The sequence below is a fragment of the Lissotriton helveticus genome, chromosome 8 (assembly GCF_964261635.1).
Source record: "Lissotriton helveticus chromosome 8, aLisHel1.1, whole genome shotgun sequence".
Lineage (NCBI taxonomy): Eukaryota > Metazoa > Chordata > Amphibia > Caudata > Salamandridae > Lissotriton > Lissotriton helveticus.
Genome location: NC_136069.1, coordinates 1264160739 through 1264182702, shown reverse-complemented (window position 1 = coordinate 1264182702; position 21964 = coordinate 1264160739). Strand labels below are relative to the sequence as shown.

Below are 21964 nucleotides of genomic sequence, written 5' to 3'. Positions count from 1 at the left end.
CTGGGCCCCCCTCTGTGATGCAGTGGCTGCTAAGTAGCGGCAGTGCTCATCATGGGGGGAGGGGTTGGGGGGAGGGGTAGGGGGGTTTGGCAGACGTTGTTCCTTGCCAACCGCAGGGGCCCGCCAAGGCCCTGGTTGTCTGTGGAAGGCTTCCCTGCACCTCCCCCACAGCTCAGCTAAAGTCGCCTCAGTGCTCTAGCAGGATGTGTGCTCATAGAACCCCAGGATGCGGTGGAGGTAGGGCGCCCTGACGGGTGTTGTTAGGAAACTGCAGCCTTGAGCACCCCCCTGCTGCCATCGCATTCTCTTGGATCTAGGCAGATATGATATTGATGTTATATGGAGCCTCGGTTAGCAGGATTCTAATGGATTTCGCTGCCTACCAAGCCAGAGCTTAGTTAAAAGTGGCTCTGCCATCTTTGGCGGCTAAACAACAAGTTACTTATCTGTGCACTGTTGTTCCCCCCCTCGTCATGGTGGGAATTTTGTTGTAATAATTACAGGCTGGGCATAGATAGGCATTAAATAGCAATACAAAGCGAAGTGACACTGTAGATCAAATCACCTCTTTTTACTACAACTAGAGCTCAACCAATCAGATAGCAACTTTAGAAGCAGTCTTCCCCTCCAGTCATTGTACCTCAGATTTTTAACACAAGTTGTATAGAAATGAACAAACCAATTCACACTGTGTTAGAACAGCAAGAGCTCAAACAATCAGATAACAGCTCCTGAAGTACTCTTCCCCTCCAGGGCCACTGCATCTCAGATTTCTAGCAAAAGTATTATAGAAATAGATTGTCGAGATATTTGGAGTAGTGAGCCCAAATGGTGAGGAGGGAGGGTCGCATGTTAATCCATGAAAGATGTCAATACTGGAGAACCACAGTGTACAGGTAAGCAACTTGTTTTTTTCTCCAGTATTGATTCTTTAATAGATTCACATGCTTGAGTCAGAGTAGCAAGCAGCTAAGATGGGGCGGTAGGTATTGCAAACTATGCAGAATAAACAAAGGTCATGATACAACTGAACCTCAATAATAAAGCTATGTTAAAACAAATACATATACTATAAAACAAAAAACATTTGTCGTCATCAGACTTGAAACCTCACTTTTTTGGAAAAAATGACATAGAACTGCTTGCCCCACTGCTGCATCTGCTTTTGATTCTGAATCCAGACAGCAATACTTGGTGAACATGTGTATGTTAGACCAAGTTGCCACCCTCCAAATTTCCAGTAATGAGACCCCGGCAAACAGGGCTGTTGAAGTGGGAACAATTTTTGTAGAGTACTGCCTTCACATTAACAGCAAATGGCCACCCAGCTATGATATAACAATAACTTACGGTCGCAGAAACCAATTACCTATGCTATTTCTCAGGAGTTGATCTGATTTTATGAACTTTTAGAGCTTTCAATATAAAACTTTAAACATATCCGGACATTCAAAGTAGGAAGGGCTTTCTCAGTGACTTTAGACAGGTTTTTAAAGGACGTTTTTAAGTTCAAGTGAAAGGAAGTGGGGACTTTCAGAGTAAAATGAAGATTGGTCCTCGACATCGCTCTATCCACCCTAAACTGTAGTCTGGCCAAAGAAAGAACCAGCAATAAAGCCATCTTCCAGGATACATATTCTATGAATAGGTTCAAACAGATCTCTCATTAGCTGCAAAAGTACTGTATTTAACTGCCATGCTGCAACTGCTCTTTTTTAACCGAGGAAACACCCTGAAGAGTCCTTTCATAATCATATTTGTAAGTCTGTTATACCAAAGAGAGTTCTGGTTCCAAGTTCCATGTAATCTTGAGATTGCTGTAAGGTGGACCTTAATTGAATTAAGTGAAATACCTGAACGTGCCAGGTGCAGCAAGTAAGGTAGAATCTGCTCTGCAGTAGATTGAAATTGGTGCAGATCTTTACTGAAGCACCAAGAACACAATCTAGCCCATCTACCTTTATAGGATTTGTTAGTCCTATCTGTCCTGGATTTCTCCACAATGTCCATGCAGTCTTGAGATATGTTTAAGGAACAGAACTCATTGTTATGAGGGGCCAGGTCGATAAGTTGAGGGACTTCAGCTTTGGATGAACAAGCTGACCCTTGTTAGAAGATCTGGTACCGACCTGAAAGAAGTGTGTGGAAGTTCCGGCAGGAGAAGTAGCTCTGTGTACCTCTGCCTTGGCCTATTCAGAGCTATTAGGATCACATGGCAAGGCTCTCGCTTTCCATCTTGTGAAGGATGGGATCAGAGGAAAAAGAAGGAAGGCAAAGGTGAATATTCATGTCTAGGCAATGTGAAAGACATTCCCCCATGAGTGTTTTTGTGGATATCTACTTGTGAAGAAATGGCACTTTTTTGTTTTGATCTATAGCAAAGAAGTCCAGATGTGGAGTTGGCCATTCAGAGAACATTTTCAATATCTGAAGCTGGTTTATCTCCCATTCATGGCAGTCTCTTGATGTTCTGCTAAAATAATCTGCCCATTTAGTTTCTATCCCTGGGACATGTTCTACACTCAAGGTAATCTTGTAAAGAATTAATCTCCAGATCTGAGCTTCTACAAGCAGGAGTTGTGATTTTGCCCTGCCTTGTTTGTTTGCGTAGAACATGGTACCGGTATTGTCTCCATGCACTAAAACTACCCAGTCCCTTATTCTGGACAACAAGGATTGGAGGCCCACAAACACTGCTCTCATGTACATCTGTCTTTCCTGAGGTGTCCACTTGCCATAGATTTCGAGCTTGCAAATGTGCTCCTCAACCCTCTAGAGAAGCATCCATTGTCTTTACAAACTGTAGATGAGAGCAAATGAAGAGGCCTGGGGAGACATTGTCCTTTTTCTCTCACCATGCCATGGCTTGTTTAATCTCTAGCGTAATATTGGCTATGTCCTCGAATGTCCCTTGAATTTGTATCCATTGAGCATTCAGTTGCTTCTGCAGTGGTCTCATTTGAATTCAACAGTTTGGAATGAATGGTATGCAGGATGGCATTAGCCCCAGCATTGACTTGTATTTGCAGACATAAGTTAACTTTCTTTTTAAAAGGGACGAAACTAAGCTTGCGAGGCATTGAGTTCTTGCTTTTTGGGGGAAACATTTGTATAGATCTGTATTGAGGACTGACCCAAGTAAGGTTCCCAATATGCATGGCGTTAGAGAAGAATTTTCCTTATTTGAGGTCTAGATTTTTTAAGTCTTGCAGACAAGCTCTTGTAGGGTTTTTTGCGGATTGAAACAAAGAGCCTTTGACAAGCCAGTTGTTTAAATATGGTAAAACCTCATGACCTTTCCTACTTAAGAATGCAGCCACTGGTGCCACACGTTTTGTGAAAATACTGGGAGCAGATCGTAAAACAAAGGGAAGAACTTTTAATTAGTAATGGTACCCCGCCACCTCAAACCTTAGATACTTTCAATGTTTTATATGTATAGGAATGTGAAAGCGATCTAGCGATGTCATGAAATCTCCAAGGTTTAGTAGCTGCAGAATCTCTTGGAGAAAAAGCATTCAGAACAATTGTTACTTTAGAAATTTGTACGAAAGTCCTAAATCCATCACTTGTCTCCATGTTCCTGATTTTTTCTTCATGAGAGAAGTTTGAATAGAAACTTTTCTTGTGATGGAGATATGGAACCTCCTCTATTTCTACATTTCGAATGAAAGAAAGGATGTGCTACTTTCAGCGACTTATTTGTTGATGCGACGTCATGCGAGGAGGATTCTTTTTATTTTTTTTAACAAATTCCAAGGTCTTACCTTGTTGGATTATGTCCAACACTCATCGAACCGAAAAGATAGCTTTCCAGCTGGTGCAATAACTGGCTAGTTCTTTGCCACTATGCTAAGGTGGAAAAGGAGATGGGACTTGTGCTTTTAAGTTGTCACTGATGCCTTGATGTTTCGTGACCGTTTCCTCAAGCTGTGGGGCTCTTACGAGCAGGCTGTTTTAAGTAAGATGCAGCAGGTGGTGCTCCATATAATTGCTGAGTGATTATGGTTGGTGGTAACCTTGCTGTAATTTAGAGTAGGACTGATACCTATATGATTAGAAGTCAACCCTATACGAAAACTGGGTCCTTCCTCTGTTACAAAATGTTTAAAAAAGTCATTGTTTTGGGGTCCCCAGGGAACGTGCTATGTCTGATTTTATGGATTTCAGGGCATCATCCACATGGTTGCCAACGAGTTTGAGATAAATGGCATGTACAGAACTATTGCTTGCACCTCTGGTCAGAAAGAGGTGGACTTCAACCAACCTTGTCGGAGAAGGACCGCCACACCAGACATTTGCTGGAAAGCTGTAGAGGTGACATCAACTGCTGTGTCGAAGATTTCTGATGAAGCTTGGTTGCCTTCTTGCAGGATATCTGTTGTTGTTTTCCTTTTGCCCGCCGGTACAATTGAAGGAAAGTTGCCATATCGGACAACATTTGGCTATCATACCTTCCAAGTATGGCAAGCATGTTAGAGGCTCCAAGAGTTACGGCCGCCATTTCTGAAAACCTTTTACCGATATTATCTACGTGTCTTCCCTCTTCCTGTGATGGAACAGAACATGTAGTAGTAGGGTTCTCTGCTTTTTTTAAGCCACTTGCATTATCACCTAGTCTGGGCGTGGATGTCCAATTAAACTGGTTGGTGAGCCCTCTAGAGCTTTGTATTTTTATCTAGGCGAGGAATGACCGCCACCATAGTAGCTGGGTTTTTCACTAACTTCAGACCTTCCGCCCAAAAGTAATCTACAATGCGGATATATATGAATGACTTCCTTGCAAGGTCCTTAAAATCATAAAGGAAGCACTCCAATTCTTTTATGGGGACAGGAAGGTCGAATCTTTTTAAAGCCTGCTCTAAAAGAACATGGAAACCTCCAATGTCATTTGGAGGTGAGCTAGCCGATGATGGTGTAGGTGATGCATAAAGTGGGGTGATATAATCATCCCATTCATATTTCGTAACTGACTGATTATGGTTTCCTCACCCTCTTTAGGCTGTTTCTCATCTTTGTCAAGATCTACATAATCGTGACTTGTGATTGGGGTAAAACTTGTGGCTCTGAATGAAATTGCTGCGCTATCAGACTTTTTACCAGTTGTTGCAGTAGAAAAGTAGAGCACAGAGTGTCCTGCCAGTGCAGGATTGGCAGTGTGCTGGTCTCAGGAAATATTCTATGATAGTTTGCCAACATCTGGAAGGTGTAGCAGAGTCTTGATAAATGGTTAAGTGTAACTCTGTTGAAGAATTTGCAGGACAGCTTGCCCGAAGTTATCACCGGCACCCTGTCAGAAACTGTCATGCTGCCCCTGACAGGTTGGCTGTGTGCTGTCAACAGCACACTAAGGAGACTTGAAGGACAGCAGAAGACTGGGCTACTTGCTGTATCTGTTGCCCTCTCCTTTGGGAACCATGGCCATAAAAAGATTTGAGTGACTGTTGCACCTTCTGGGCTACTGTAGATATTGGAAGCTCCTACAATAGCCACAGAGAGGGTGAAACTGGTGATGCGAATGGCCACATTGGTGCCAGCAGCCCTGCCTAAGGAATCAGTTGTATCCAGTCCACAGCAGATGATGAACGTGGTCCCATTAGGACCATTTGCATATCCTGGGAAGGAATAGTCTGGGCGTCATCCGGGACCTTGGTCAATACTTGGGCCATGGAATGCCACAAGGCACGAGAGTAGAGGCCTAAAAGGCACCTAACATTCACTGTGGGAATGGCCAAACTTGTAGAGGACAGAAACTGCTTGCCAAAAGTCTACATCCTCTTTGATTCTCGGTCAGGGGGATTCGTGGGAAACAAGTTTGGGTTTACTCTACAAGACGAAGCCTGCACCACAAGTTTTCAGGAATGGGTGCTGGATTAAGAAAGCTCATCCAGACAAGGGTGGTCTGGCGATGCATAGGGGGCCTGGCAAGGAACAGCGTATCAGTAAAAGCCTAAATGAATGGGAGTAGGGGCTCAGACCTCGACTGGCCAGGCTATAACAGCTTCGTAAGAAAATTGGTTTTGACTTTCAGAGTGTGAAATTGAAAACTAAGAATCTCCATCACACTTCACAGAAACATATTAACCATAGTAAAGGAGGTGGTGTCCTCCATGGCAGGCCCAAAAGGGTGTTTGCGTGCGGAGGGAGTAGTCCAGTTACTGGGTAGGTATCCAAACCACTGGCATCTTGGAGGTCCTCGCACCAGTTGTCTTGGAAGTAAGGCTGAGCAATCTCATCCTCTTCAGAAGGTAGAGAGGCACTGTGTTAGGATCAGAAGGGTGGCAAAGAAGTTGTGGCTTAAATAAAGGAGCAAGCAGCCACGCTGAGGAAGGAGAGACACCGTCTCTGCGTGGGACACAGCAGTATGAGTTGGCTGTCTTCATCGGGAATCAATTGCACCAGAATTGGCATTGGTGCATCACGTTTTATAGGTTGTGGTACCAGGGACGGAACCAGTACCGAAAACAGTCTGGAGCCCTGAGCAGATCCTGGATGCCTAAATGCTGCAAAGGATGGACCTGTAGGAAGAAGCCCAGTAGGGAGAACTCTCAGTTCTTTGGGGCCTAAATGAAAGCAAGAGAGTTGCTGGTAACATGGCTAAAAAGCTGCATCATCGTTTCACCAAAGTCCTTGATTTCCTGCAGTGGCACAGATGGCCCCAAAAATTCTGCCTGATATGGAACAAGGTTAGGAATTGACTCCAAAGAAGAGTGACTTTGGGAGAGTAACCTGGAGGCTCGATGACTCCCTTGAGGCTTCGAGAGAGCACGAGTGGCGGAACGGAGCAGAGTCCCCATTGCACCTCTAGTGATTCTTCCTTGCTTAGTCTTAGGACTAACAATGTGAAGACGACTCGTCCTGAGAGTGACTTCAGGAACAGGAATGGGCCCTACCTTTAGATCTCAACTGATGCCAGTGAGGAGTCTTGCAGTGCTTCACCACGAAGAGCTTTACTTCCCGTTCTCGAATGTCAATGGGGTGCATCACAGCACAATCACAGGAGGCCTTGAAATTGTTGTGCAATCCCAGACACCACAGGTATACCCCATGTGGGTCAGTCACAGACATTTGTTTGCGACATTACCCACAGCCATAAAATCCTGTAGAATTGGGAGGTGACATATTTCCTTAGCACACAGGTTTTTACTAGAATTCTGTTTTAGAAGTGTCTCACAGAGACAAGGGGTAGCTCTGGATCCACGTTTGTTGGCACAGAAAGAAAGTAACTGATATCAGTATGCCTGGGAGGTGCCTATACAGGCCCATGTTTGTCATATCACGGCTGGAACAACGTTGACACTGAGGCACTGCCACACTAGGATACTGCTGAAGATTTTCTGAATCCAGTCTAACACTTGGGAGTATTCAAAAGGTGAGGAATATGCAGTTAGAAGTCTTTATCAGGAATCTGTTTTCTGAGGTCAAGGCATGATTTGAAGCCTGTAGTTTTAGGAGAGAATATTGTTCCCTTGCACACTGGATTTTGTTCAAGGGAGTTGGTGAAAACCTGACAAAAGTGGGAGCAGAGCTCAAGATGCTCCTACAAATGTGCAGAAAGAAAGGAATTGACGTTGGTGCGCATGGGTGACACTGTTACAAAAGGTTTCCGGCTCAAGTTTGGCGCTTGGGGAATATTCTAAAGGTGAGATATCTCAAGTTACCAGTCTTCATCAGAAACAATTTTTTGAGCTTGACACTTCTATATTCGTATGCTTTGCAATATTTGGGTGGAGAACTATCTATTACTGTAAAAGTTTAGCATGACTGACACTTTCCTTATGACAGGAATCTGAGTATTAATATACACAACTCTACTTAGTGAAAGGACACCACTCATGATCCTCTGTCAATTTTGATGACCTGTTGTGGCACTTTATGATGCTGCAGAACTATTTAGCACCTCACAAATTGCAGAGGAAATGCCTCAAGCTCATCTCACTGCTAAGAAATCTAGGACTTTCAAATGCAATTCTGATTCACAACATATTGTGGTGAGTTTCCTCCATGCATTCAACAGCCTCTTAATTTTCTGTCAGCCACTACATTCTATTAGGGGGTTGTCTGGAGATTTTAGGCTGTACATTGTTTTCTTTCTGCACAGTATAAATAATTTAAAGAAATCTATAGAAATTTCTATTACATCCTTCCAGTGTCCAAGGGACTAAAGCGAGGGATCGTAGAGGCCTTCCTGGAGTGCCAAATTATTCAGACAAGCATGGGGGCATCCTACATTTAGGGTAGCATTGAGACCAAATGAGGCTTCACCCTTTGCAATTACATAAATATGTATTTCATCTGGTGAATTTTCTTTGTCAATGCAGAATGAATGTCTTTAGCTGAGTAAACCCTTGGATATATCACATCAAGCTCACCTCTTGAAGAAAAACAACTGTGTTTCAAAGTTACCAAAATCCCCAAATGGTGTGGCAGCTGAACTATGTTGTACGTAGGAAATTCTATACTTAGTATGTCTTGTCAAACTAATCATACCACTGAATGAGTCTTTCTTTATATGACTCTTAATAAGGATCTGCCTTGATGACAAGCAAATGCCAACAATTTCACCAAAACAATGATGCGGAGACCTACAACTTCATCAGAAGTTTGATTAGCATGGGGATGAGAAATTACTAGACAATGAAGAGTGTCGCTAGACAATGTGCAGCTAATTAGGCATACGGGCCAATGATAACATGGTGAAGAGCAGCTCTCTGGCCTAATTAAAACAATCTGGGTCCTGCAGTAAACGTGGAGGGAAAAGGAGAACTTCTCAAAGAGGTGTAAAGTCTATTACTCTCAGAAAACACTGCTATGGAAAGCACGTTCCCAGAGGGCTTCCTGAGTTTCTGCTGAACATATGGTGCATGTGGACACTGGGCAACAAAATATATGGCGGATGCAAGACAATCTCTTCTTACAGCTCACATCCATGAATATTATTGTGTATAGTGTGCAGCAGAAGCACAGGTTAACAATTCCAAACAGCTTGCAGTTGTAACACCAGACCCCTGCATGGGGGGAAAATTCCCGGTATGCACGGACTTTTGAGTGCATATGTGTCTGGTTTAATATTAAAGCAGGGTACAATTCTAGGATCCTCTTAGTGGACAGGAAATATTTCAATTACTATGAGGCGATGTTCCAATGCTGTTTACAATCTTATTCCTACGGAAAGTGAATGGACGCCCAAGTTGTCAAAAGTATTTTACATATTTGTTTGCCTTTTTAATACAGAGCAAGGTGTTACAATCAAAACAATAGCGTTTACCTGTCTGAACCATCACTGTCAACAGAAAGTGCATGTGAAAGGCCAATATTGCTTGTAATATCTGCTTTGTTTATGCAGGATTTTGTTGAACCGCTACCACCTTTGAATATAAGAACAAAACAGTTCAAACAAACCCATACTTCACCATATGGACAACTATAACCACTTTTGCTACAATTTCTTTATAGGATTCTCTTTTACCTGGGCTTTTATCGTAGCCAGCAGCTACTGCAGCAAAGGTTGGATTGCCATTCCTGCCAGGTAGAGAAGATGTCTTTGTCAACTTTGGTTTGGAACCATGTGGCTGAAAAGGTTTAGCTTCACTAAAAAATAAGAAATACATATAAGGTCACTTAAATAATGCATATAAAAACTGCAACCACATTTTAAGTTTAACCTGCACATCACTTTTGCTCCAGCCATCTTCCAATCTATTAAGTCATCTTAGTATATGGAGTCTGAATAAAGAAATGCAAGACACTGTGCTATTTTTAAGGTTACAGCCAACTATGTTACTCCACACTCTGGCATATGCAACTAAACTCCCTAAAAATATAAATCTCTAAACTTGCCAGATCTACGCCTAACACATTATAAATTTTCATTTTAATCCAGTTTGGGTAACCTGCTTGCCTCGCGCTTTTATGACAAACCATCTATACTGAGGGCCTATCTTAATAAAGAATTTGTATGTCTCTGGAACCTTGCAAAGGGAAAACACAGATTCACCTATAGTTTGTAAAGTAAGATCAAATTATATTGCGGTTTAAGAGGCAAAAGACATAAACGCTACGAAGTTTTCTCTGTAATTACTCTGGGCCTTTGAGGACTTTCTCCTTGATTTTTATAGTGGGAGGTTCTGCGGCTTGCAGACTTGCATGTGTCACTGAGGATACTTCAAAGAATGTAAAATTGATAGCATGTAATAGATATTAGTCTGATGGACAGTGATTACCCATAGGGTGTTAATGATGTTCAACAGCTCTGACACGTTTGCAATAGGAGTTTGATTTTTAACAATTCAAGATTGAAGTGGTTCACTTCCTTCTTGGTATGCAATGGTAGTAAGGTCCATAGTTTGGGTTTAGGGTCATCCAGTGTTCTAACACTCAACTTAGCTTTTTACAATATGTGTTTTTGGAGCAGTTTACCTGAGACTTGGCACAATAGGTGACATGTTTTGGGAGACTAGTTCAAACGTAGGCAAGGCCCTTATAACAAAATGCCTGTACCTAAATTTTAGATATGCAACTTCGATTCAATAATACATCATAAATTTGTGCTGTTTTGAAAAGTCAGAACTAGCAGGCACACTGCCTTTTCATCTGTAGACTGCCTGAACTGTACTATTTTACACAAGCTGGAATATCTGTATGGAATCCTGTAAGCAGGCTGTAGCATATAGAGCTTGGATAAACAAGATTTGAGTAGATGGCTGTCCAGATCTTAGTGCTGCAATGTATGGATAAAGGTGCTAGTTCAGGGGTCTCCAACCTTTTCTGTACTCCGAGCTACTTATGTTCAATAAAATGCACTGAGAGCTACTAATATTTTTAGTGTTGTATAATCTCCAATTTTTATATGTATATTAATTCAACCAAGCAAAAGCTTTGTAATATAATAAGCTGGACGGCACACAGGTGAGCTACTCAGAAGTAGCTCACTGTGCTAGCATTTGCTGTTTTGAATGAGATGTGTGCTTTTACAACTTTTATAATTTGTTTTCCAAATGTCAAATTGAGGTTTTCATTTGGAAGAATGTATTAAAATTTACCCCAGAAGTGTAGCACAAGTTACTACTTGTGTAACGATATATCTGTAAGAGACATTAGTTAGTGATAGATTCCTTACCTTAGAATATCCCAGGCGTCAGACTGGATCCGGAAATTTTTGCGTAGCAATACCCCTGCGCGTCGGTAGGTGTCGTCCGCGGCTCCGCCTCCGTCGTCGTTAGCGCCGGAATGACGTCGGAGTACTTAAACGCCGCCCATGCGCGCTGAAGTCAGTTCTGATACACAGCTTTTCCGCGCCAGATACGCAAAGCCATGATAGAACCAACACTGGTGCCAAGAAACTAGGGCCCTGAAAGGGGATGACCTTAACCCTAGATATCGGTTCGCAGAACGGGGAGGACGGGTGGGTCGGTAAGGAATCTATCACTAACTAATGTCTCTTACAGATATATCGTTACACAAGTAGTAACTTATACATCTGAAAGAGACACGTTAGTGATAGATTCCTTACCTTAGAATAGATACCCCAGCAATACCAAACCCGGTGGTGGGTCTGAGAACCAATAATCACACCAGAAAGTCCTGGAGGACAGAACGGTAAAAGAAGCCATCCCTCCGGACTTGACTGTCCAGGCAGTAGTGTCGTGCGAACGTGTGTAACGAGGCCCACATAGCTGCCTGGCAAATGTCCTGCAAGGGCACCCCCCGGCCCAGGGCAGTAGTAGTCGCCGTGGCCCGAGTGGAATGAGCCCTCAATCCAACAGGGAGCTCCTTCTTAGCCATGGAGTAACATGCCTGGATACACAAGATGATCCACCGGGAGATGGTCCGCTTGTGTACCGCCTTCCCCTTCTTAGCACCCACGTAACCGAAAAAGAGTTGGTCATCCACCCGGAACTGGCGTGTGCGATCCAAGTAAAATGAGAGCGCACGTTTTGGGTCCAGACGGTGGAGCCGCTCTTCCTCTTTAGAGGGATGCGGAGGCGGAAAGAAGGTTGGCAAGGTGATGGACTGCCCGATGTGGAAGGCTGAGACAACCTTGGGCAGGAAAGATGGCTTGGTACGCAACACAACCGTGTCCGGATGGACAGAAAGGAAAGGTGGAGTACAAGAAAGGGCCTGGAGCTCACTCACTCTCCTGGCAGAGGTGATGGCAACCAGGAAAGCAGTCTTCAGAGTTAGAAGGCGAAGAGGACAGTTGTGAAGTGGCTCAAAGGGAGCGCACATCAGGAAAGTAAGAACAAGGTTCAAGTCCCACTGGGGCATCACGAAGGGAACAGGAGGGAACATGTGTGTGATGCCCTTAAGAAATCTATTTACAATAGGGGACTTGAACAGAGAAGGCTGATCAGGTAGCCTCAGAAGGCAGAAAGGGCAGAAAGGTAGCCCTTGACAGTGCCCAGAGCAGAGCCCTGCTGGGCAAGAGAAAGAAGAAAGAGGAGAACCTCAGAAAGGGGGGCAGAGAGTGGGTCCACAGCCTTTGCTGTGCACCATGCCACAAATCTGTTCCACCTGCAGGCGTATACCGACTTTGTGGAGGGACGCCTGGCTGCCAGAATGACATTACAGACTTCGGGAGGCAAGTCAAATGGCCTCAACTGTCGCCGCTCAATTTCCAAGCTTGTAGGTGGAGACTGGACAGGTTCGGGTGGAGGACCGTCCCCTGCTGCTGCGACAGAAGGTCCTCCCGAAGAGGCAGACGAATCGGGGGATCGACTGACATGCCGAGTAGCTCGGGATACCAGTATCTTCGTGCCCAGTCCGGAGCCACAAGGATAACCTGGGCCCGGTCGCGCCTGATCTTCTTCAGCACTCTGGGCAGAAGTGCTATAGGCGGAAAGGCATACAATAGACCGCAACTCCACTCGCGACGAAAAGCGTCTCCGAGCGAGCGCCGCCTTGGAAATTCCAACGCGCAGAACTGATGACATTGCACGTTCTCTTCGGTGGCGAATAGATCTAACCAAGGCTCTCCCCACTGCTGAAAGAGGCCTTGCGCCACGTCCGAGCTCAGACGCCATTCGTGATCCATCATGCACCGATGGCTGAGTTCGTCCGCCCTGGCATTCAGAGAACCTGCCAGGTGTTGAACCACAGGGTCACGCCCTGACGTTCCAGCCACTGCCAGAGGCGCAGAGCCTCCTGGCATAGGGTACACGACCCCACCCCGCCCTGTTTGTTGCAGTACCACATGGCAGTGGTGTTGTCCGTGAACACTTGCACTACACTCCCCCGGACAGAGGGGAGGAATGCCTTCAGTGCTAGACGAATCGCCCATAAGTCCAACAGGTTGATGGGGAGCCGGGCCTCCGCCGGAGACCAGAATCCTCTGATCTCCGCCTCTCCCATGTGGCCACCCCAGCCCTGGAGGGACGCGTCCGTCACAACTACGTGCTCCGGTTGGGGTAGGGAGAGGGATCTGCCCCTGACCCAATCGCGGTCCGTGAGCCACCACTGCAACTGTCTTGCAGTGCCCTCCGAGATCAAGACATGGTCGGACAAGTTGCCCTGATGCTGGGCCCACTGAAATTTCCGGTCCCACTGCAGAGCCCGCATCCGCCACCGGGCGTGACGCACCAGAAGGATGCAGGAGGCCATCAGTCCCAGAAGCCGCAGCGTCAACCTGACCGAGACTCGGGAAAAAGGCTGGAAGATTGGAATCAGAGCCTGAATATCCCGAACCCGCTGTTCGGGAGGGTAAACCCGAAACTCCGCAGAGTCCAGAACCGCTCCGATGAAGAGGAGCTTCTGAGAGGGACACAGGTGCGACTTCGGCACATTGATGGAGAACCCCAGCAAGTGCAGGAGGTCGGCCTTAGTCTGGAGGTGGCTGACGACTGTCTGGGACGAGCCCGCCTTCAACAACCAGTCGTCGAGGTAGGGGAAGACTGACACCCCCAACCTGCGCAGATGAGCTGCGACCACCGCCATCACCTTCGCGAACACCCGTGGGGCGCTGGTAAGGCCGAAGGGGAGCACGGTAAATTGAAAGTGCTCGTGGCCTACCGTGAACCGCAGGTAACGCCGGTGGGCCGGCAGGACGGGGATGTGAAAATAAGCGTCCTGCAAGTCCAACGCTACCATCCAGTCTCCGGGGTCCAGGGCAGCTAAGACCTGAGCCAAAGTCAGCATCTTGAACTTCTCTTGTCGGAGGAAGCCGTTGACGTTCCGTAGGTCCAAGATAGGGCGCAGGCCCCCCTTGCCCTTCTTGGGCACCAGAAAGTAGTGGGAGTAACATCCACACCCTACTTCTGGCCCAGGAACGCGCTCGATGGCCCCCTTGGCCAAGAGGGCCGTGACTTCCGGAAGTTGCAAGTGATCCCCCGACACGCGGTGGAATTCCGGTGGCATGGCTGGAGGGGTCGCCTCGAAGGGGAGGGAGTAGCCCCTTCGGACGATTTGCAGCACCCACCCGTCCGACGTGACAGTGCGCCAGTGGGAGTGGTGATGGCGAACCCTGCCTCCCACAGGCGTCACATGGGCCTGAAAGCTCGGACTAGGAAGGTTTTGAGGCAGGTGCTGCGGAGGGAGGTGTGGACTGGCCTCGCCATTGACCCCGACCGCCGCCACGGCGGTTTCAACGGCCGCCACCGCGCTGCTGGACATTCTGCGGTGCGTGGCTGGCAGCACGTGTGGGGACGCCCCTTCCGTGGCCGCGAAAGGCACCCGATTGCTGGCGCGTGGCCGAAAGGCCTAAGGACTTGGCCGTAGCCCTGGAGTCCTTAAAGCGCTCCAGCGCATGATCTGCCTTGTCGCCAAAAAGGCGGCGGCCATCGAACGGCATGTCCAGAAGAGTGGCCTGGACATCGGCCGAAAAATTGGCGGACCTCAACCAGGCGTGGCGTCTAACCGCCACCGTCATTGCCATCGCCCTGCCCAGTGAGTCCGTGGTATCCAGCCCACACCGGATAGAGTATCGCGCCGCATCTCGACCTTCCACAAGGGCTTGGGCGAGTTTAGCCCGGACCTCCTCCGGGCATTGTGGCAGCACGTCCGCGACCGTGTCCCACAGGGTGTGGGTGTAGCGGCCCAAGAGACACGCGGTATTGACAGACTGCAGTCCCAAACTCAGGGACGAGAACACTGTCTTCCCGAACTGTTCATATCTCTTGGATTTCCGATCGGGCGGGCCGTCGGGAATGCGGTCTGGGAAGTGGAGGCCTGGATAACCAGGCTCTCGGGGGTGGGATGGGAGGACAAAAAGCAAGGGTCGCCCGGAGCCGGGCGGTAGCGTCTGGCCACGTTCCTATCCACAGGCGGACCTGTGGCGGGCTTGGACCAAGTGCCCACAAGAACGTCGCATAAGGCTTCATTAAACGGCTGCAGAGGCTCACTGGAGCTTGCCTGCGGTTTAAGAACCTCAGTGAGGAGGTTAGTCCTCACGGCCGCGATGGGGAGCTCAAGGCCCAAGGCCTTGGCTGCCCTCGTCAACACTACGCTGTAAGCAGCCCCCTCCTCCGTAGCCACGGTGGGAGGGAAGACAAATCCAGTGTCTGGCGAGGTGTCAATACCACTGGCCTCCCCAAGCTCATATGTCCAGTCCTCTTGAGACTGGCACTCCTGTGCCAGAGTGTCCTCAGACCCCTCCCAATCACCTCCGTCACCAGTCTCCTGTAACCCAGGGTCAACAGACTGGACCTCCTCATGGAAATAAAAATCTCCAAAGGCCGTCGGAAGCGGCGCCCAGCGGCGCCGTTCCGGCGCCAGAGTCGGACCGAAGGGAAGATTGGGGACGGCGTCCACAATGGGCGCCGGGGGCGACACCCTCGGGGCCAGCGCCGGTGAGGTCGACCTGCGACGACCCGGATCCGGAAGCGGATCCGGTGAGGTCCTGCGGCGCCGGGACCGAAGTCGCCGGAGATGCCGGGGCCGAAGCACCCGGCGGCGTCGGGGCCGAAGCGCCCAACCCGCTAGGGCCTCCAGCCGGGACCGCTGGGCCCGAAGGCGCCGCGGGACCCGGCTGAGGAGGGAGGGACCTCATGGCCATGAGGTACCGCTCGACCTCCTCCGGCGTCGCGCCGTGCCCAGGGACCCGAAGGTGTGGGGCAGGCATCGACGCTTGCGACTCTCTCGGAGCCGCGTGGGCGGTGTCGCCCGAACCCCCGGCCGCATCGTGCGAGCGTCGGGTGAGTCGGAGGAGCGATGATGCCTCTCCGACCTCTCATGCCTCTTACCTAAGGTCTTGGATCCCGACGACCGATGTCTACTCCCTGCGCTGCGGGGACTCCGACCCCACGACCGGTCCCTCGACCTCCTGTGGGACCGGGACCTGGAATGGCGCGTGGCCGACTGCCGGAGCTCGAGCTGCTTGCGGGACCGCTCCCGCCTAGCCTTCGACGTCAGGGCCCGGCAGTCGGAGCAGGTGCGGTCGTCGTGGTCGAGGCCTAAGCACTTCAGGCACCGGCGATGGGGGTCCGTGACCGACATCAGGCGGTCGCACTTCGAACAGGGCTTGAACCCGGGCATCCCTACCGGCACCAAAAAGATCAAAAAGTTTAGTCAAAAAATGACGAGGGGTAGAGCTTCTCCGGATCTGCGCTAGCTGGCGCGAAAAAAAGAAGAACTGACGTCAGCGCGCATGGGCGGCGTCTAAGTACTCCGACGACGTCATTCTGGCGCTAACGACGCCGACGGACGCGGAGCCGCGGACGACGCCTACCGACGCACAGGGGTATTGCTACGCAAAAATTTCCAGATCCAGTCTGACGCCTGGGAATATTCTAAGGTAAGGACTCTATCACTAACGTGTCTCTTTCAGATAAATTCTTTACACTGTACATTTATAAGAGCCTGACAGCCATAGTGCATTTTCATATGTGCTCATCTGTAAATGCAATCACTCCAGATAGCAATGACGTGCATGATGACCAGAACGATGATGGGTGTAAACGTGTGGAATCACTGTAGAGACTAAATCTCACTTGGATGTTTGTGGAATAAAAAAGTCCAGTACTGGTATCAATGAAGAACCTGCCTCACTACAATCCTTGAAATATCATTACGATTCTGCATCCATTGTACTGTATCAAATGCCACAGAAAGGTTCAATAAAATCAAAGCAGGTGTCTTTTGCTATTCTTTTGTCTACAGGACTCTGTCTCAATATTAACTGGACCGAGTCTATCCTGCGGTTCAAGTAGATACATGGTCTGATCAGTCAAGCACAGGCCACAGACTTCTATATGTTATTGGATATGATTAAAAAGCGATCCATTTGAACTTGCTTTTTATTGTTATGGACAGGAGTAATGACTACTATTATGAAGTGATAGGAAATTACTGACTATGCCACAAAGCAGCCAAATTCTGCAATACAGAAACAGGGCAAAGATTCCAAGACCCTAAGAAGCGAGACACCTGGCTTTGGCTTACATAACATTTGCAAAATGTACTGTTTCCAATAGCAGGAACATCACTATTATCAGATGCTCTGACTACAAATTCACTGTGAGTTTCATTAGAATTAGATCATTCTTGTGTTTGGTTGTGGTTAAGCCCAAGCCTAATTTTTACTAAGCAAGTTTACTCACCTATTTATGAATGCCTATGGTGTAGATTTTTCTCATGTAGGAACTGGTTCGAGCAGCAATGGCTTGCAAGAACTGAGAAACTGGTTAAGCACTTCACTAGTGTATTACAGAAAATGGTTGAAAAATATTGAAAACTGATATTGTACATTTGTTTTGACCAGCATGTGTAAAACACATTGTACTCACAATAATTAGCAATGATTTGCTAGGAAAAAAACCTGCACACCTTCACCCACCCCTAATGGTGGGTTGATCAATACTATTGGTTTGCAGGGGCTGGCTGTCAGCATCTGTGTACAATATTCAGATAAATGTTGTCAACCAGATTCACTGGCATGTATCAAAAAAGGCAAAACCTTTATTCAGGGAGTGTGGGCAAGATCTTGCTTACCATGCATATGAATAATGCCCCAGGAAGCAACTGGAATTTAAAAAAGTGGAGGGTAAGACTGGTGGAGAAAAACCTTTGCTTCCCAAATGCATCCACAAGCTTGCATTCCCTATATGTGGGTGTAGTAGGGTATTCGTTTGGACTCGGTCTGCTTATGGATGCTTCAACTACAATGTTCTCAGGAATAGGATGTTCGAGGAGGAAAGGGGGTACCCATGAGCAGCTGTCTGTCAACAGTGACCTGTTTATTGACTGGTGGCCAAGATTCATGTTTAGCCTACGTGCCTATTAGGCCCAGAAATATGTTTTCCTCTTGATAGTATTGAAATACATTATCTCCATTATGCCCTTCATCATGATCCTCTTTATCTGAAGCCAAAGGCATCTGAATCCGAACTGAGATTGAATCGGTTGTGTGTGAGGTTGACTTGGATGTGACTTCGGCGAGGTTGAGGCGGATTCCTGTGACAGTCCGAAAGGACAATTGGCTCTTCCTTCGGCATCAGTGACATGATCGACATGAGACCTCTTCAGACCCTTGTGTCCCATAGATAGGTCAGACGAAACTGGAAGGGTGCCAAAGGTTGCGCAATAAGGCCTCTTTGAAGGCTTTGACCTGTTGCGTCGCCGATGCACCCGGTAATTCAGGCTTGATCGGAGCGAGCTGAGGGTTCAGCTCCAAGGTGTGGGGACCAGGACTGATAAGCACCATGACATCCACATGATTTCTCCTAATGAGAGTAAGGGAATAAAGGAGAGTCACATTTCGACTGATTTTTTTCCCTTGAATATCAACTTACCTGAAGATTTGGAGTGGGGAGTAGGGCCTCTCTCTCTCAAGAGAGTGAAAGAGGATGCATCCATGACTTTGGGCGAGACTGGCCGTTGTGCCTTCCTTAGAAGTGGCCGCTGTCCCATTTAGCCTTTTGGTTCATTCTGGCGCAGTGACTGCGTAACTTGGAGTCGTGCCACAAATCCAGACAGCAGAGATACATTTGGTGAAAGTCTGTCACAGTCAACTGTTTTTGACAATCCCTGAAGGGTATAAATCACGTAGGTTTGGGGGCGAGGGGAGACGCATCTCTTGCACACTGTAACTAATGTTAGAAATGTTCCCGTCAATGAGAAAACTGAGGGAGCTAGTTCCAGATCTCCAATCCAAGGTGCAGAAAAGAAAGAACCAACGCCACCGTGATAGGGTGGCAGTTAGATTCAGCTCTGATGTCATTTTCAAGGCAGGAGGGCACAACGCCACTTACAGGCAAGTGAAGGGATTGAGAAATTTCCCCAGATCCAGTCTAGCAATTGGAGGGTATTCAGAAGGTGAGCAATCTATAGTTAGAAGTATCCATCATAAATTAGGCCTTTACGGGTGGATTATTATTACACAATGTTAAGGCCCGCAGACAAGTATTTTCTAATGAGGACCCAAGGTGAACTAAAGTAGGGAGGAGCTTTGTATGATGTTATCATGTGCCAATTCACCAGTTAGGGGTTTTTCGCAGTGAATGCCCGGAAAACTATTTGAAGAACGGATTTTACACTAAACTGCTAGCCAAAAACCTTATAAAGTGGCTGTACACTGTAAACTCTCTGACAAATTGAATAGGAATGTTCTAACGAAAGAAATAGCAAGGGGTTTTACACTATGAGCCCTCTTTCAAATATAATAGGAAGGTGATTTACACCACAGAAAGGGGCTTTCTTTAAATTTTGAACTGTGTAAACGACATGCAATATGAAACGGTTAGGTACAGAACACTCTTTTAGGCTAGGCCACATGAAATGTGTAGTGTTTCAAAGGGTGACTTTATGTTCATATCAATCTATACTTTGGGTCTGTCTAAAGTGTTTGATGGGAGTTCTCTAGGCAGAAATCGTATGGCCATGTTTATGTTAAAGCTAATAGGCAGGACTCCTATTTTACATTGTGAAAGACTTGACCAGGTCTGTAGACTTAACCTTTTTGATTGTGAAAAGCCAATAGGCCCATTGTTGGTTTTTACTATTAGAACCTGTTAAAGGGTAAATTAACATGTGATGCATCGCAGATAATGAGAGTAGACTACATATATAGGGTTCGCTGCCCCCTATATTTCTGTAGGGTACTTGATTTGCACCCTGGTAAATCATCCACAGCACTATAAGAGGGTTACAATTTGGAATGAAACCTGTAGATATAGCTACTCACTTTCGATAATGCTGTTTCTGGTGCATACTGTATCCAACCACAGATTCTTTACCATTAGATTATCCCCTGGTGCCATAATGGATTAAGAAGATTGCGCTAGCATGCACAAGTATGAGGTGCCATGTGACTGTATGCAGTTTGTTCCGTCCCAGAAATGATGATGGAGCTGTGCATAACCGCCAGCTCTGCACATCAATTTCTGTCTTGGATCTGTCGGTGTTCTTGGATAGAGAGCCCAAAGAAACCCAGAGGTAACGGTGTGAAGAGTTCTAGTTTGGCACCATTTAAGAATAGAACAGTGAGGTAGGAGTGCAGTGAGAAATCTGCTGGGAAGTTGAGTATCCACCATGAAGAGCATTACTGAAGGTAAGTAACTTGTTCTTCTGATGGATACTTCTAAAAGATTCTTCTCCTTTAGAATAGATCCCAAAGAATTACCTTCCACAGTGGATGGTCTGTAGAATGCCTCAAACAAAAAATCCTGTAGGACCAGGGGGCAAAATACCCTTCTCATCTTATCCTGTTTGCCAAGGCTGTATGTACTGGCACAAATGTTTCTGCCTGATAAATCTCAAGGACATGTAAAGGTAACATTGGTTTACCCTGTAATCATTAGGGATCTAGGGTTATTGGAGTCTGTAAAGGAACAAGGGTCCTAACAAGGGGATAGTTCAATGAGGCAGGAAAAGATACCACAGTTCGGCTGATGACACAGGCTGAATAACTGAACAGCGAGCACATCTCCTCGAAGTCTATGTGGCTACAGGCGTTGCCACCCTTGCGCCAATCAGGAAATGCATAAAACCCCAAATATGGTGATAAAAATATACAAGGAGGAAGGTAAGACTTGCCTTCTCTAATTTAAATATTTTTCACACTTAGAATAGGGATCAGTCTAGAGCACTGGAAGAATGACTGAGACCAGTGTTTGGCTAGAATGTGGCAGAAACATGATGGTAAATCTTAAGGATGCAGGGGACATTGTACCCACTATCATCCCTTAATTAGATTTCATGATTTTTTTATCTATATCTAAGGAACCACCTAATAAAGGAAACCCTTGTAGTAAACCTTAACGTATTTGTAGATTGAAACTGGGTCGCTGATCTCTTATTCAGAAGATTACTACATCTTAAGAACTCCCTCAACAATTGTGCGGTTGAGTCTGCCCTGTCAGTACCATCTTACCAGGGAGGGATTAGGTGGAGAATGATGAAGCATTCCACATTAAGTGGGTGAGACCACCTCATCCAATATCTTAAAACTTTGAGATTAGGTGATCACCTAGGATAAATAGGACTCCGGTATAGAGAAGTAAGGAACAACTGTCCCAGAGTAAGAACCCCCTCCCCAGAGTATAGCCTCACCATTCTCTTTGGTGGGTAAAATATTTTTTTAAACATTTACAATTTACATATAACAACAAAATAATATTTTTTTGTAGAAGTGAGAAAATGTGCTTAGTGTGCATATTAGTTCATTACACTAACTATTTATGATATCTGACCCTAAAAAACGTAATGACTGCTAGAGTTTGTAACAAAAGATTACAGCATTTCGATCCCTTAGGAATATGATATTATCTAGGGATAATAGGAGCCAGGGGGTGTTTGAGGATCACAGAAGGTCCGTGCTGCAGATGTGTCAGGAATAAAGGGTGCAGATTATATCTGGATCACAACAGTCTACCTAGGCTGCCAAAAAGCAGCTATAGGGAGCTCAAAGGCTTGCAATTGCAGATGCTTTCAGGAACTTGGGATGGGTCTTGCAGTGAGTACCTGAGAAAGACAGCTGAGGATCGTGGCTGGTTACGGAACACATAGAGGGAACTGGGTGTTAAAGACCATGACC

The 21964-nt window shown here is 46.6% G+C and overlaps 1 protein-coding gene across 1 annotated transcript in view; it reads right to left on the bottom strand.

The window, feature by feature from the left end:
* The window catches only part of TMEM131 (transmembrane protein 131), a 1081228-nt gene that overhangs the window by 120052 nt on the left and 939212 nt on the right, over positions 1–21964 (bottom strand). The window contains exons 37-38 of the mRNA XM_078658243.1: positions 9470–9591; positions 9269–9368 (exon numbers count right to left, since the gene is read on the bottom strand). Coding sequence (XP_078514369.1) covers positions 9269–9368; positions 9470–9591 — 222 coding nt within the window. The remainder of the gene's footprint in view (positions 1–9268; positions 9369–9469; positions 9592–21964) is intronic.